General features: G+C 48.6%; 1 protein-coding gene and 1 non-coding gene across 4 annotated transcripts in view; both read left to right on the forward strand.

Annotated features, from left to right (window-relative positions):
- PGS1 (phosphatidylglycerophosphate synthase 1) overlaps positions 1-13,301 on the forward strand; it is a 45,674-nt gene that overhangs the window by 26,003 nt on the left and 6,370 nt on the right. For all 3 annotated transcript variants that reach the window (XM_077166126.1, XM_077166128.1, XM_077166127.1), the window contains one exon: positions 9,275-9,423. In XM_077166126.1, the coding sequence (XP_077022241.1) occupies positions 9,275-9,423 (149 nt within the window). The remainder of the gene's footprint in view (positions 1-9,274; positions 9,424-13,301) is intronic.
- Positions 6,000-6,106, forward strand: LOC143689143 (U6 spliceosomal RNA). The gene has a single exon (XR_013178609.1). It is a non-coding gene; the product is annotated as a U6 spliceosomal RNA (small nuclear RNA).

The following is a 13,301-nucleotide window of genomic DNA, read 5'->3' on the forward strand; positions in this document are numbered from 1 at the left end:
TCTCCTATGAGATAACAATACTTGCCAGCAAGTGCCATCATTACCAATTAGATCGGATAACAGGAAATTATTAGATTAGGGAACAGTCTTTAGTATTTTCTGTGTTGACAAATATTGCTGGGAATATCTAGCAGTAATTGAGGTTCTTCATTGGAAAACTTCTTATGTGACAGCTGTTTAACTGCAACAGTGTTTATTGTGCTCAGCCAAGTAGAGATCTACCTCATTTGAATACTTCGCCAATTTCTTAGACTTTTTTATAACTTGAACTGTTTCAAAGAACCAAGGAACCATCCACTGTTTAATGGAGCATAGTAGAGATTCTTGATAATGTGATTTTGCTGTTTAGATTTTATTTGGATTTTTGCAAAGGACGCCTATTCAGAATGTAAGGAGACAGTGAGTGAGCATACTTTGTCTAGAAGCCCTGGGTCTCAGCCTCATTACCCTTGGCAAGCCGAGGGACCTGGGTTCAATTTCCTTTTGTGTAAAATGGGATGATCACGTTGGATTGTGTGGAAGTTTCTGTATGAAGACCATGAGGTTCATAGGCAAACAGGACTTGGGTGAGGGGCACCTGGCGAGAGCCGTGGGTGGACATGAGGCGACAGAGCGGAGAGGAATTCCTGTGAGCTGCCAGGTGGTGATAGGGGGCTGCTTTAGTGGGAGGATATGGGACCCTTGGTGCGTTTCTTTGACTGTTTCTGACATTGTCATTGTTTTTGTTCTTCTCCCTGCACTTGAGTTGTGAAGACGGTGCTGAAGCTGGAGGCCTCTCCTGCATCTTTTTGGGTTCAGAAGTGGGCCCTCAGGTGGTCTCTCGGAGGGGGCAGGCTGGTGGGAAGTGGGGTCAGTGCTAGCCATCAGTCACCTGACAGCCCCTCTGACTCACAGCTTGTCAGCATCCGGCTGCATGGCTCCTTCCCTAGCAGGATGTACTGGGACTGAGTTCTGGGAGGGGGTCATTGATTCAAACTCTTAATGGGAAGCACCTCGAATTCTTCAGGAGATTCTTCTGAACAGGTGCTGAAATTGCCCCTCCAGTTCTGCATCTGGTCGAGACGGGACACAGAGGGGCATGGAGGGGCTCTGTCAGCATTGTGGAGGTGGTAAGTAGCAGGAGCCAGCTCCTTTGAGAGGCAGCATCCCAGGGCAACCTGTACAGGTGTGGATCCTGCAGGCCTGGTGCCCACACCCTCTACTTTCTGCTCTATGAGGAGACAAGCGTTGGAGAGGGCAGCCTGAGCTATCGTGCCTGCTTGCTGGAAGCAAGGAGCGTGCTGCTCTATGGGTGTTTCCCCACATGGGCAGCCCTCTGAGTTGGCTTTGGCTTGGCAGTTCCATCCCCAAGAGCCCCTTTGTGTGGTGCAGGGCCCAGCATGTGGGTGTGTGTTTCAGGGAAGAATCCGAAAGTGAGTTTTTACATGCAGCCTTCAACTTCATCTAGATGCAAGATTTCAGAACTCCCAGCACAGTGTGTGGGCTGGGTGGGGCAGTTCATGGATTAAGAGATTTCTGGCTCACATTGACAGGGGAATCTGTTAGTGATTGTGTGTGTCACTATTTTTACTGCCTTCCCGATAGGCAGCCTGGCATGGGGCCCAAAGGGAAACTTAGGATGCGCGCTGGGGCGCCCCATCCTGTGTGTGCAGGCCACCCACGGGGCAGGCGGCTCGTACCTGGGCACAGCCAGGGGGACAGGGCAGTGCTGGTGCAAGGTGCTCACCTTGGCCTCCTAGAGTGCTTACTAGCTTCCAGGCCTCTTAGGGTTTCTGTCCTTGCCTTGGAAAAGTGGGGGCCTTGCCACCTGAAGACAAGCCTTCAAAGCTTCTGTCCTCACTCTGTTTCTGTAGGGCTCTGAGACCCTCTGAAACCTGCAAGAAGTTGAGTGCCCCGGGGATGGGGGCAGGAAGGACTTACTGGTAGTAGTCCCAGTGTCCTGGAGCTCTGAGGGGCACTGGTATCATGTACAAGAAGAGGTGCATGTGTAAGCTTGAATTTTTCTCCAGAGAGGGCCTCTAGAAAGCCCTGCTGTGAAATGTTATGAGCTCTTGCTTTAGAAGTTCAAAGCCCTTTGACACTTAATTTTCACTGGTCATTATTGAATGAGGCATTATTGCTTTCCTTTTATTTATTTATGGAGACACCATTCAAGGAGAGCAGGAGGGACAAGACCTGTGCCCACCCTCCTCAGGCCTCCGGTTTATTGGTGGGCAGAGAATCAGCCCTTGAATCTGTACCAGTATAATATCAGGTAGTTTGAAGGGTATGAAGGGTCCCAGCTGGTGTGGGGCTGGTAGGTGGAGTTTGGAGAGGACCTCTGGGGAGGGGACTCTTGGGCAGAGTTCTGAGTGAAGAGAAGGGCTGGCTGTGCCACTATCTGTGGCCAAAGAGTTCCAGGCAGAGGAATCGACACTTCGAGCCTACAGTGGACTAGGAGAACTAAAGGGGCCAGTGTGGTCAAATGGCTTCAGAGGCTGGGAAGGTGGGGAATGAGATGAGGGAGGTGGCCGAGGCCTCAAGCAGTGGGTGCTGTGAGAAGTCTTTGAAGGTGGGGACAATGGATGTGTACATCACATGCTTCACTTCTGGAACGTGATGGCAACTGTGGAGAAGGGACTGCAGGCATGACCCGGTGGCTGCTGGGCTCCCTTCTCTACAGGAGGCCTGGGGAGGGACATCTCCTGAGCTGGTGGGCACCCTCCTTTCATGGTGTCCACCACTCTGTGCTTGTGAGAAGCAGTGCCGGGAGAGGGACAACAGGCTGTGCCCCCCGCCCTTCCTTCTCCCCTGCTCTGCCTACACCTGAGGCATCTTTTTGTGTCACCCACCCATGCTTTCTCTCCAGAAGGCCAGCTGCCCATTTTCCCATTCTGCTGATTCTGCTGTAAAGTCTCTCCCTAATCTGATGGTTCCTACAACACCAAAGCTGTTGGGGACAAAGGTCAAGCCTGGGATGAGGTAGGAGTCGGAGCTTGAGAGCCAGTTGAGGGCCCTGGGTTGGGAAATGTGTTTCCTTGACAGGCAGGTCATGCCCCCTGTGCCTGAACCTCAGCGGGAGGGAGATGAAACAGGATTTGGAGGACTTCTTCCCTCCCCCACCCCAAAGGAGATTTCCCAGTAGTCCTCAGGGCGTAGGACAGTGACTAAAAACTCATGACTTCGTGAGGCTAAATCTAGAAAGACTTGTTGGTAGTGGCCCCAGCATCCGGTAGCTCTCAGGGGCACGGATATCAAACACAGCCTTGTAGCCCATGTGAATCTTTCTCTGGCTGCTTGGCCATGATTTGTTAATGCACTCTTCCTGAGGCTCACCAAAGGGTGCATTTGGGACCTTCGTCTTGCTTCTTTTTTTTTGATTGAGAAAGCTAGCAGTGGCAAAGGAGATTAGAGGGGAAGCGGGTCTGCAGGATAAAAATATGAGTTGGCCTCTTTTTTAAAAAATTTATTTTATTTATTAAACATACCAACATACAAACAGAAACATTCTTACCGTATGATCATTTCATTCTACATTTATAATCAGTAATTCACAGTATCATCACATAGTTGTATATTCATCGTCATGATCATTTCTTAGAACATTTGTATCAATTCAGAAAAAGAAATAAAAAGAAAACAGAAAAAGGGTGGGCCTTGGTGGCTCAGCAGGCGAGAATGCTCCCCTGCCATGCCAGAGGACCCAGGTTCGATTCCCAGTGCCTGCCCATGTAAAAAAAAGAAAACAAAAAAATTTATACATACCATGCCCCTTGCCCCTCCTTTTCATTGATCACTAGCATTTCAATCTACTAAATTTATTTTAACATTTGTTACCCCTATTTATTTATTTTTAATCCATATGTTTTACTCATTTGTCAATAAAGTAGATAAAAAGAGCATTAGACACAAGGTTTTCACAATCACACAGTGCCATTGCAAAAGCTTTATCATTATACAATCATCTTCAAGAAGCATGTCTTCTGGAACAGAGCTCTATGTTTTCAGGCAGTTCCCTCCAGCTTCTCCATTACACTTTAACTAAAAAAGTTATTTAATGCGTAAGAATAACCTCCAGGATAACTTCTTGATTCTATTTGGAATCTCTTAGCCATTGAAACTTTATTTTGTCTCATTTCGCTCTTCCCCCTCTTGGTCGAGAAGGTTTTCTCAATCCCTTGATGCTGAGTCCCAGCTCATTCTAGGATTTCTGTCACCTGTTGCCAGGAAGGTCCACACCCCTGGGAATCATGTCCCACATAGAGAGGGGGAGGGCAGTGAGTTTGCTTGTCGTGTTGGCTGAGAGAGGCCAAATCTGAGCAACAAAAGAGGTTCTCTAGGGGGTGACTCTTAAGCCTAATTTTAAGTAGGCTTAGCCTATCCTTTGTGGGGTTAAGTTTCATATGAACAAACCCCTGGATTGGTGGCTCAGCCTATTGCTTTGGTTGTCCCCACTGCTTGTGAGAATATCAAGAATTCTCTGCTTGGGGAAGTTGAATTTTCCCCCTTTCTTACCCTTCCCTCGAGGGGACTTGGCAAATACTTTTTTATTCACTGTTCAAATCACTCAGATTTATCGGGACATCACTCTGGACAAACCTACCAAATCTCATGCCCTTCTCAAGGTTCCATGTACTTATGGTGGTCAATTAATCTATTCACATAAGTTATATTAGAAACTGTGCTGGTCAAGATATAAATTTTGTACCAAATAAACATTTTTTGCTTTAGTCTCACACATAAATTATAAAGTTTTAAAATATTAATTACCATCTATTTTCAGCACCCTACAGTATTGACATTCCTTTGTTCTTCCTCATGCAAACACATTTTTAAATTTGTACATTTAGTCACTATCATTATATACTCTAGGCATTCGTAGATTATACCATCTCAGTCTTTATCGTCTGTCTTTCCTTCTGATTTCATTTGTGCTCTCAGTCCTCCCTCTATCATTCTCACATTCACCTTCATTCAGTGTTCTAACATTATTGTACTACAGTTAGGTAGTATTGTGTTACCCATTTCTGAATTTTTATAATCAGTCCCGTTGCACAATCTGTATTCCTTTGATTCCAATTACCCAATGTCTACCCTATTTCTATCTCCTGATGGCCTCTGTTCTTAACTGAAATCCTCCAAGTTCATTCATTAATGTTAGTTCATATCAGTGAGAGTATTTGTCCTTTTGTTTCTACAGGCTAATCTCACTCAGCATAATGTTCTCAGGGTCCATCCACGTTGTCACATGCTTCATGACTTTATTCTGAATTACAGCTGCATAATATTCCATTGTATGGTATATACCACAGCTTGTTTAGCCACTTTTCTGTTGATGGACATTTTGGCTGTTTCCGTCTCTTGGCATTTGTAAATAATGCTGCTATAAACATCGGTGTATAAATGTCCATTTGTGTCCTTGCCCCCAAGTCCTCTGAGTAGATACTGAGCAATGGTATTGCCGGGTCAAATGGCAATTCTATACTTAGCTTCTTGAGGAACCGCCAAACTGCCTTCCACAGCGGTTCTATCATTTGACATTCCCACCAACAGTGAATAAGTGTGGCTGGTCTCTTTTAACGCATGTGCTCACCTGAAGTCCACCCAAGGCCGGGGGCAAGGATCTTGAGGGAGGTGGAGGAGGCAGGGAAGAGAGAGGAGATGAGAAATAGATACGTTATCATGCATTCTTCGCTGCAGCAATCTTGCCACCAAGGAGGTGGGGGGTTTATTCTGGTGGGGGCAGTGCTGAAAGACATCTTACTCTCTTTATACACCTAGCACAGATGTACATGTAACAAATACTCAGTTTCTTTCTGGTATTAAGATTTTATGGGGCGGAGCGGTGATTGGGAAAAAGGGTGTGTAGAAGCAATAATGAAAAAGCAGTAGAGAGTGATGGGGCTGTCAGCAGTGGAGTTGCGGGTGGACTGTCCACCGCTGATGGGCTTAGCCATAAGAGCGCCTCATGAGAATGACTGGCAGGATGGCAGATCTCGTAAACAAAAAGGATGCGTAGGGTGCTTGCTTCAGCAGCACGTATACTAAAATTGGAACGATACTGAGAGGATTAGCATGGCCCCTGTGCAAGGATGACACGCAAATTCGTGAAGCGTTCCATATTTTTAAGGTAGGACTTAACAAATGAATATGAATGCTGAATCATTAAATTGGTATCTCTTAGTCTCCAGTATTTTAGAGTAGCTAGAAATGACACGCAAATTTGTGAAGCGTTCCATATTTTTTTGAAATGCTAGTGATCAATGAAAGGGAAGGGTAAGGGGTATGGTATGTATAAGTTTTTTTTCTGTTTTCGTTTTATTTCTTTTTCTGAATAGATGCAAATGTTCCAAGAAATGATGATGATGATGCATATGCAACTATGTGATGATATTGTGAATTACTGATTGTATATGTAGAACGGAATGATCAAAATAGGAATATTTGCATTTGCTTAGTGTTTTTTGGTATTTAAAAAACAAAAAAAACACCTACAACTGTGAAATTGTAACCCACCTCAAAGTCTAAAATATGCTCTACAACTAATTGTGGTGCTGTGCTTGGAAATTTGTAACTCTTTTGTATATGTGTTATTGTTCACAAGAAAAGAAGGGAAAAAAAAGGTCGATTGCGGTGATAAAAAAGTATTTAAGCCCGCTAGTCTCCTATATTCTGGAGCAGCTAGAAGGAAAAATATGAGAGGATAGTATTGTAGTCCATGACAAACTCTGGGATCTGTCCTGTAACCACTTTTTGAAGAGTGCTTTGAAAACTATTGCTTTTTTATTTCTTTGCTTTGTATATATGTTATATTATACCATAAAAAAAGTTTTTTAAAAAAAGATGTGTAGGCCAGGCACTGCCAACCTTTCCCCTAAATCTGGGTGTCCTGGACTGCCACTCTTTTTTTTTTTAATGTGTCTCCCTATGTGTATGTATTTTTATATATATGTATATACACATCTACATACACAAAGGTAGATATGTAATATGTACATCATAGGGAATTTTGTTCACAGCATTGTTTTTTGTGGGGGAGGGCAGTAGGGGTGGTGGAGAGCACGGGCCAGAAATTGAACCTAGATCTCCCGCATGGCAGGTGAAAATTGTACCACTGAACTACCTGTGTGCCCCTCGGGCCTCCACTCTTGTTCTTGGGGTCACAGGGGCATGTCTTAGGTTGGCCTTAGCCCTGCTCTTTCATGGGTGCTCGGGGAGTACAGACCACGCCTGCTCTGTACTCTCCCCTGTCCCCTTTGTGCAGCTTGATAGGGCCGGCTGGAGAGGCAGCTCTGAGCAGATCAGTGCTCTAAGATGCAGCTCTTCCATCAGAAGGTTGGAGCTAGCACTGGTGGGCAGCAGCTCTTGTCCTCCTTTGCCTGAGGCTGGAGGGTTTCCTGCCTCCCTCACCTCCCCTGAACCATACTTTGTGGAGGAAGAAGGGAGGCTGAGCTTAGAGGTATGTACATGACGGGCTGTGTGTTCAAAAGAGAAGACTTTTGCTGGTCCACCCTGCTCAGGGAACACACTGGAACAGAGCTGCTTAGGCCTGGCCTGCCCATCCCCCCCGGGCTCTGCAGCAGAGCCAGCAGCCCAGCTGAAGTGTGTGGTGGCTGAAGCACTCCATCCACATGGGCACACAAGTGGCTCTGAGGTGGCCCTCTGCAGCGGAGGGACAAGTCCACTATAGGAACAGGCAGCCGAGCACCATCATCTCTTACCTAAGATGTTCTTGGAAATGCCCTTGCTCTGAATGAGAATTAGGAAATGACCTCCTGTTCTAGGGCTTCGGAGGGTATTGTGTAATGTCAGTTGCTCAGGGATGGCTGTGTATGTCCCTGGCTGTGTGAGAGTGTCATGTTGACAGAGGCCAGTGGTGGTGGGGGAAGTGTGAGAGGCTGGCCCGGTGTGGACTGATTGGGTGACACATCTGGGATTTCTGAGATGAGCTTTCTCAGTATTGGTGAAGGGGTCAGTGTGGGAGGTGGGGGTAGAGTCAGGGCCTCATCTGGGCACCCTGTGTGAGGAAGGAAGTCTAGGGTAGCGGATGTCCTCAGGAGGTTAGGTTTTGGGAACAGTCTTTTACTTTGAATTACTTTGGAGAAATAAATCTGAGTGGGCTGAGCTATGAGAGCTGGTCCTGGGAGCTGGAAGTGGAGTGGGATGGATGGGGTGCAGAGCAGAGGACTTGCCAGCTGTCGTTTTAGCTGATCTGAGAGAGCCATGATCGAAGCCTTCATTACAGAAATGTCTCCCCAGTGTTGTCAGACAGCACATTCCCTGGGGTAGGGGATGAGGCTGGGTCTGGCACCTCTGGGGTGCCTGTGTGGTGCCCTGCTTTTTCTCTTGACTGTAACGAGCTTGCTCACTTCCTAGCCCAGGGGAACATGATGCTGTCTGGGGTGGGGCAGAGGCTTACAGGGCCCATCGGCTGCCTTCCTCCTGCCCTCGAGTGGACGTTGCTTTGTCCAGCCCAGAAGGTCCCAAGCCCCACGCCCCTGCCAGCAAAGATTTCTGTTTTGGAGCTCCTCTGGGCTTCATGCCTTTTCGTGAAGTAGGGTCTGAGTTATGGATGGATGTGTCCCTAGCTGGGATGGGTTCTGCTCTGGGCTGTGGAAAGGAGTTGCAGGTGGATGCAGAAGTATCCTCCCCCAAGTCTTCCTCCCAGCAGCAGCCCCTCATCTGCTGGTTTAAAGGGGCGGCTCAGGGAGAAAGCATAGCTGGGGCCTGGCCTGCCATGGTGAGTGTGGCAGTGAGTTTTTCCCTGACAGGCAGGTATGAAGCCTAATACACTACTTTTCCTCAGCTAGGATGTGGCCTAGGCAGTTCCAGAGAATGGAGGTTTGCTGCCCTGCTCAAACAGGGATGGGGGTGGGGTAGGGGTTGTGAGAGCAGAACCTTAGCACTGGCGTCTCCAAGGTCCCTTTGAGACCCTGACTTCTGGTCCTGCTGGGAAAGCCGGCAGAGCATGCAGCGGGACAGACAGATAACAAAGGCAATCAATCTGAGCTGGAAGCTTGGCCTTTCCATGGGGCATCCCAGGAGACCCAGACCTACCCCCTGGGTCCTGAGCTTCCCTCTGTGCCTGGTGACCTGTGGAGCTGAGGCAGCTGTACCTGGGAGGAGCCTGGGTGCAGGAGCAGTCATGGCTGAGTCTGTCCACCCCATCTGCCGTGGCCCCTTACCTGAGTAAATGCCACATGGCCACTTTTGTCTTAGGTTGAAATAATGCTTGGGGAGGATTTCGGCAGATGCTGTGCTCATTTCCTGTCTGCACATTTCCTTTTCCCTGCAGGCCTCTGGCTGTACCTGGCAGGGAGCAGCCTGCCCTGCCTCACGTTGATTGGCTCTCCTAATTTTGGGTACAGGTCAGTTCATCGGGACCTGGAGGCCCAGATTGCAATCGTGACAGAAAATCGTACCTTGCAGCAGCAGCTTCATCAGGTTGGTTGGGGCGAGTGGGATTTCCTGGGGTGAGAGGGGGTATAGCCAGTGCTTGACTGTGCCTTTGTCACTGGGCTCCCTGAGTGCTGTCCCCTGCCGTTATTTCCTGCTGTGGACTGAGGGCAGAATGAGAAAGGACTGGAGTCCCCAGCAGTCCTGCCAGTGGAGGGAAGGAAGCCCACCACAGAGCTGCCCTTTGAAGGCTCATTTCTGATGGCTGCAGCTGCACCCAGCCCAGTGTGGTCAACTCTTCCTGCTGTTGGGACTGCTTCCTGGAGGGACTCCCCCCCCCCCCGCCCCCGACACACACACACAGCCTGGGATGCAAGAGGGAAGGGACCAGGGTCACTCGGGTCCTGACCCCCTTCAAGGAATTGCTCCAGGCAGTCTCCAGCTATTTCTGAAGAAGACCCTTCTAAGGAGGTGTTTCAGAGCAGAGCCTGGGCAGGCACTGGGAGGAAGGCGTGCCCTGCAGGTAGGAGGGCATGTAAGAAGCCTGTGCCTTTTCAAGAAGAGAGAAGAAGCAAGAGGAAAAGCCGGGCCTTAGGAAGCATGCCTGTTGCCAGGACAAAGGGGTAGGGTAGTTCACGGAGAACAAGGGGATCCCAAGGTTTTCTGGGTTCCCTTTCACAGATTTCTGTGACCTTAGTCAGTATGAACTATCCTTTTGCACTGATAATTTGGATTCTTTTGAAGTTATTTTATTTCAAAATTGTTTCATTTGGTAATAATGTAGTTTGATCGTTTGGGTTTTAAATAGTCAGGAGATGAAGGATATTGTACTTGAACCTAAAAGGTGTGCGCCGTGCTGACCTGGAGGTGTGCCACTGGTGGCATGGTCTGCTGGTTCGCGTGTTTGAAGGGTCTGGAGTTGGGGTGTATGTGTGGGAATCAGGATGGCTAAAGGTTTCTGATGTTCATGGCTGCTTCTGCCTCTTACTCATATCAGGGGGATAGTCCTGGAGTCAGATTCCTTTTGACTTGGGTTTTTTTGTGTGTATGCTCGTAGTTGTGATAGAATGTCTTTACCTTGCAGCCTGGAGAGGGAGAAGGCAGGTGTTCTTCCTGAGATTGGGGAAAATAGGGTCTGAAGGAAACCATCGCCAGCTGTGGGTGGCTTGGCACATCAGGCATTGCTGTGGTGTGTTTGGAGGGTCTGGAGTTGGGGTTCGTTTGCAGCAGTCCGGGGAGTGCTTTGCTGGCCTTGGGAGAGAGCTCCTGAGAGCGTCTTATGGGCTCTGCCCCTCGCAGGGTTGTCTTAAGTTGGGGAAAGAACAGCCTATGTCTCGTGGGCTAGGGCTAGGGGGTTCCAGGTCAGGGACCCTGAGCCTTTCGCTGTAGGGTCTATGTGGCTGCTGGCGACTTGGTTGGGCTGAGGCCAAGAGGCGCAAAAGGGCACCATTTTCTCTGTGGAAGAGGAATGCAGCAGTGGCACCTAGCATCCTCTTGAGAAAGAGACAGTCCTGGCCTTCAGATGAGAAAGGTGGCAGGAATTCATTCCTGCTTTCACTGAATCCTTATGTTTTATGATCTGCCACTCTTGTGAAAATGAAAGCACAGCACACATATGCGTGAGACGGAGACACGGCACTGCACTCCTGCTAACTCATGACCTCCAACCAAGGCCTTTCCATGGAAGGTGCTGTTTTCCCCTCCTGAGTCACTGGAGAGCAGATAAAGCTGCTCTAGGCCAGCCCCCAGAAGCATTAGCTGTTGACTTTGTTAAGCTTTTTACTCCAGCATTTGGGAATTGCTCTTGCGAAATTGTTGGAGCCCTTGTTGATGGATGAGGAAATGGTAACTGCCTTGTTCCCTGAGATCTGCCCTCCTGTAATCTGGGAATCTTGTCAGTGACCGAGTAGGGACTTGCTGCCAGGAAGGGCCTCATGGCCAGGGGCAAAGAGGGTGTGACAGTGGTCATGCCCTGTATGGGGCCAGCGGGATGTTCGGTTTGTCTGCCGGACTTCTCCACACAGACGTGACTGAGGAAGCCCCCACAGACTGCAAGTTCCCGTAATAGAGCTTCTCACTGGCCTCTGCACCGTGCCAGTATGAAAGGTGCGAGCTGCAGCTTTCCACATCGCAGTCGGTGGGTACTTGCCTCTGTTACAGAGAGGACTGTTCCCACAGACCCTCTGTGGGTGAGGCTTTGCCTGGACTCGCAGCTGGAGGGGGTCTTTGGGGATCTGAATTGATGGGGGGGGGGGGCAGCTCCCTAAGCACGTGTCTAGGGCCCTGTTCCTGGCTACTGTCCCCCACTTCCTGAGATCAGGGGACTGAACCCACATCCTGGATCTTGAGAAAAGCTGGGGCTGGTTGTGGTCAGGAGCTGCTTTCCCAAATGACATATTTGGGATATTTTCTTTTTTTTTTTTTCTCAAACTTGAATCTCAGGGGCTTTTGACTGTGGGAGGGTGGTAATCTGCTCTTCCGTTCTTTAGAGACAGATTGAGCTTGTGCCTTTGAAATACAGAAATGCACTTCTGGACCATTCCACCTATATATTTATATACTGGGATTGCAGTGGCCCTCCTCGGGGAGGCCCATACATTGCCCAGTGTCAAGAGTGTGGCTGGGACTGCCCAGCCACACAACCTCCCACAGCCCTAGAAAGTCCCTAAAACCCCGGCTGTTCAGGGGGCCCTACTCCTAGAAGCCGTCTCTGTGAAACTCTGCTGGGGATATGGGGAAGGGCTCTCACTCAGGTCCCAGGGAGCCCTGGGAATAGGGAGATATTTTTATCAGAATCCAAAGCCCCTCCCTTCACTTAGTACATACAATAAAATGGAAAGCTTCCTGGTTTTGTTCGGAGAACACAGTTTACCACTTGTGACCCGAGAAAGACTCCCTCAGCAGCACTGTATTCTTGATCAGCTGATTTCCTTCTCCATCCCCGTTGTCGAGTCTATGAGGAAACCTAAGTGTTTCTGGTAATTTAATTGAAATCTTGGCTGTGTATTCATTTGAAAACATAAAACTGGAGCCGGGTCTGTGGAGACTCTGCAAACTAGCCCCGTGAGACCAAAGCTGGTTTCTCTGCCGGGCACATCCAGCCAGGGATTGGGACCTTTACAGCAGTATTTGGGAAGCCAGAGGACTCAGTCCTTTTGTTTGTGACATGCAGAGCTGGGACAGAAAAGCTGGCTGTGGGGTCTGCTCGGTTTGAAAGTGCCTCGTGGACCCTGGCCATGAAACAGTTGCTTCCCTGATGAAGGGAGTGAATGCGAAAACTAATAATCAAAGGGAGTGGGGAGGTCTAGGGCACCCGGCAGTCCCCAGGCTTGATGGCCAGACTCTGCCATGCCCTCAGTTCTCTGTCCTTACCGGGTCCGAGGGGTCTGGTACATCCTCCGGGGCAGATGGCATAAGACCCCCTGGGGTGGGCAGCCCTTGTTGGCCCCCAGTGTTTCCTGTGGCCATCCTGTGACATCTTCCATGTGATACCACGGTGCTCCCATGTCCATCAGCTTTGGGGCTGTACAATAGCATGGGAGTTGGGCCTGGGGCCTGTATTTTGTAGACAAGGAGACTTCAGAGAGGGCTCTCACAGCCCGAAGGCATGAAGCGGGATTGGAATTGTGGTCGCTGGCTCTTAATTCTGCCCCATGAAAGCTCTGTTAGAGGAAATGTATCTCTGGTGGGAATATTTGAAAAAAAGACCTTTTCTCCTCTAGATACAACTTAAGACAAAGCATAAATGTTTTTAAACTGGCATTTTTAAATTATGAAAGTAATAAAGGTTCATTGTAGAAATTAAGAATCAGAAGAAAGTAACCCTTTCATGCAGAGATAATCACTGAAAGCATTTGGATCATTTCTTACCCATCTTTTGTTCTGTGTACATACAGAGGAAACTTACGGGGTATTTTCTTTTTGAT

The sequence above is a fragment of the Tamandua tetradactyla genome, chromosome 6, assembly GCF_023851605.1.
Source record: "Tamandua tetradactyla isolate mTamTet1 chromosome 6, mTamTet1.pri, whole genome shotgun sequence".
NCBI lineage: Eukaryota > Metazoa > Chordata > Mammalia > Pilosa > Myrmecophagidae > Tamandua > Tamandua tetradactyla.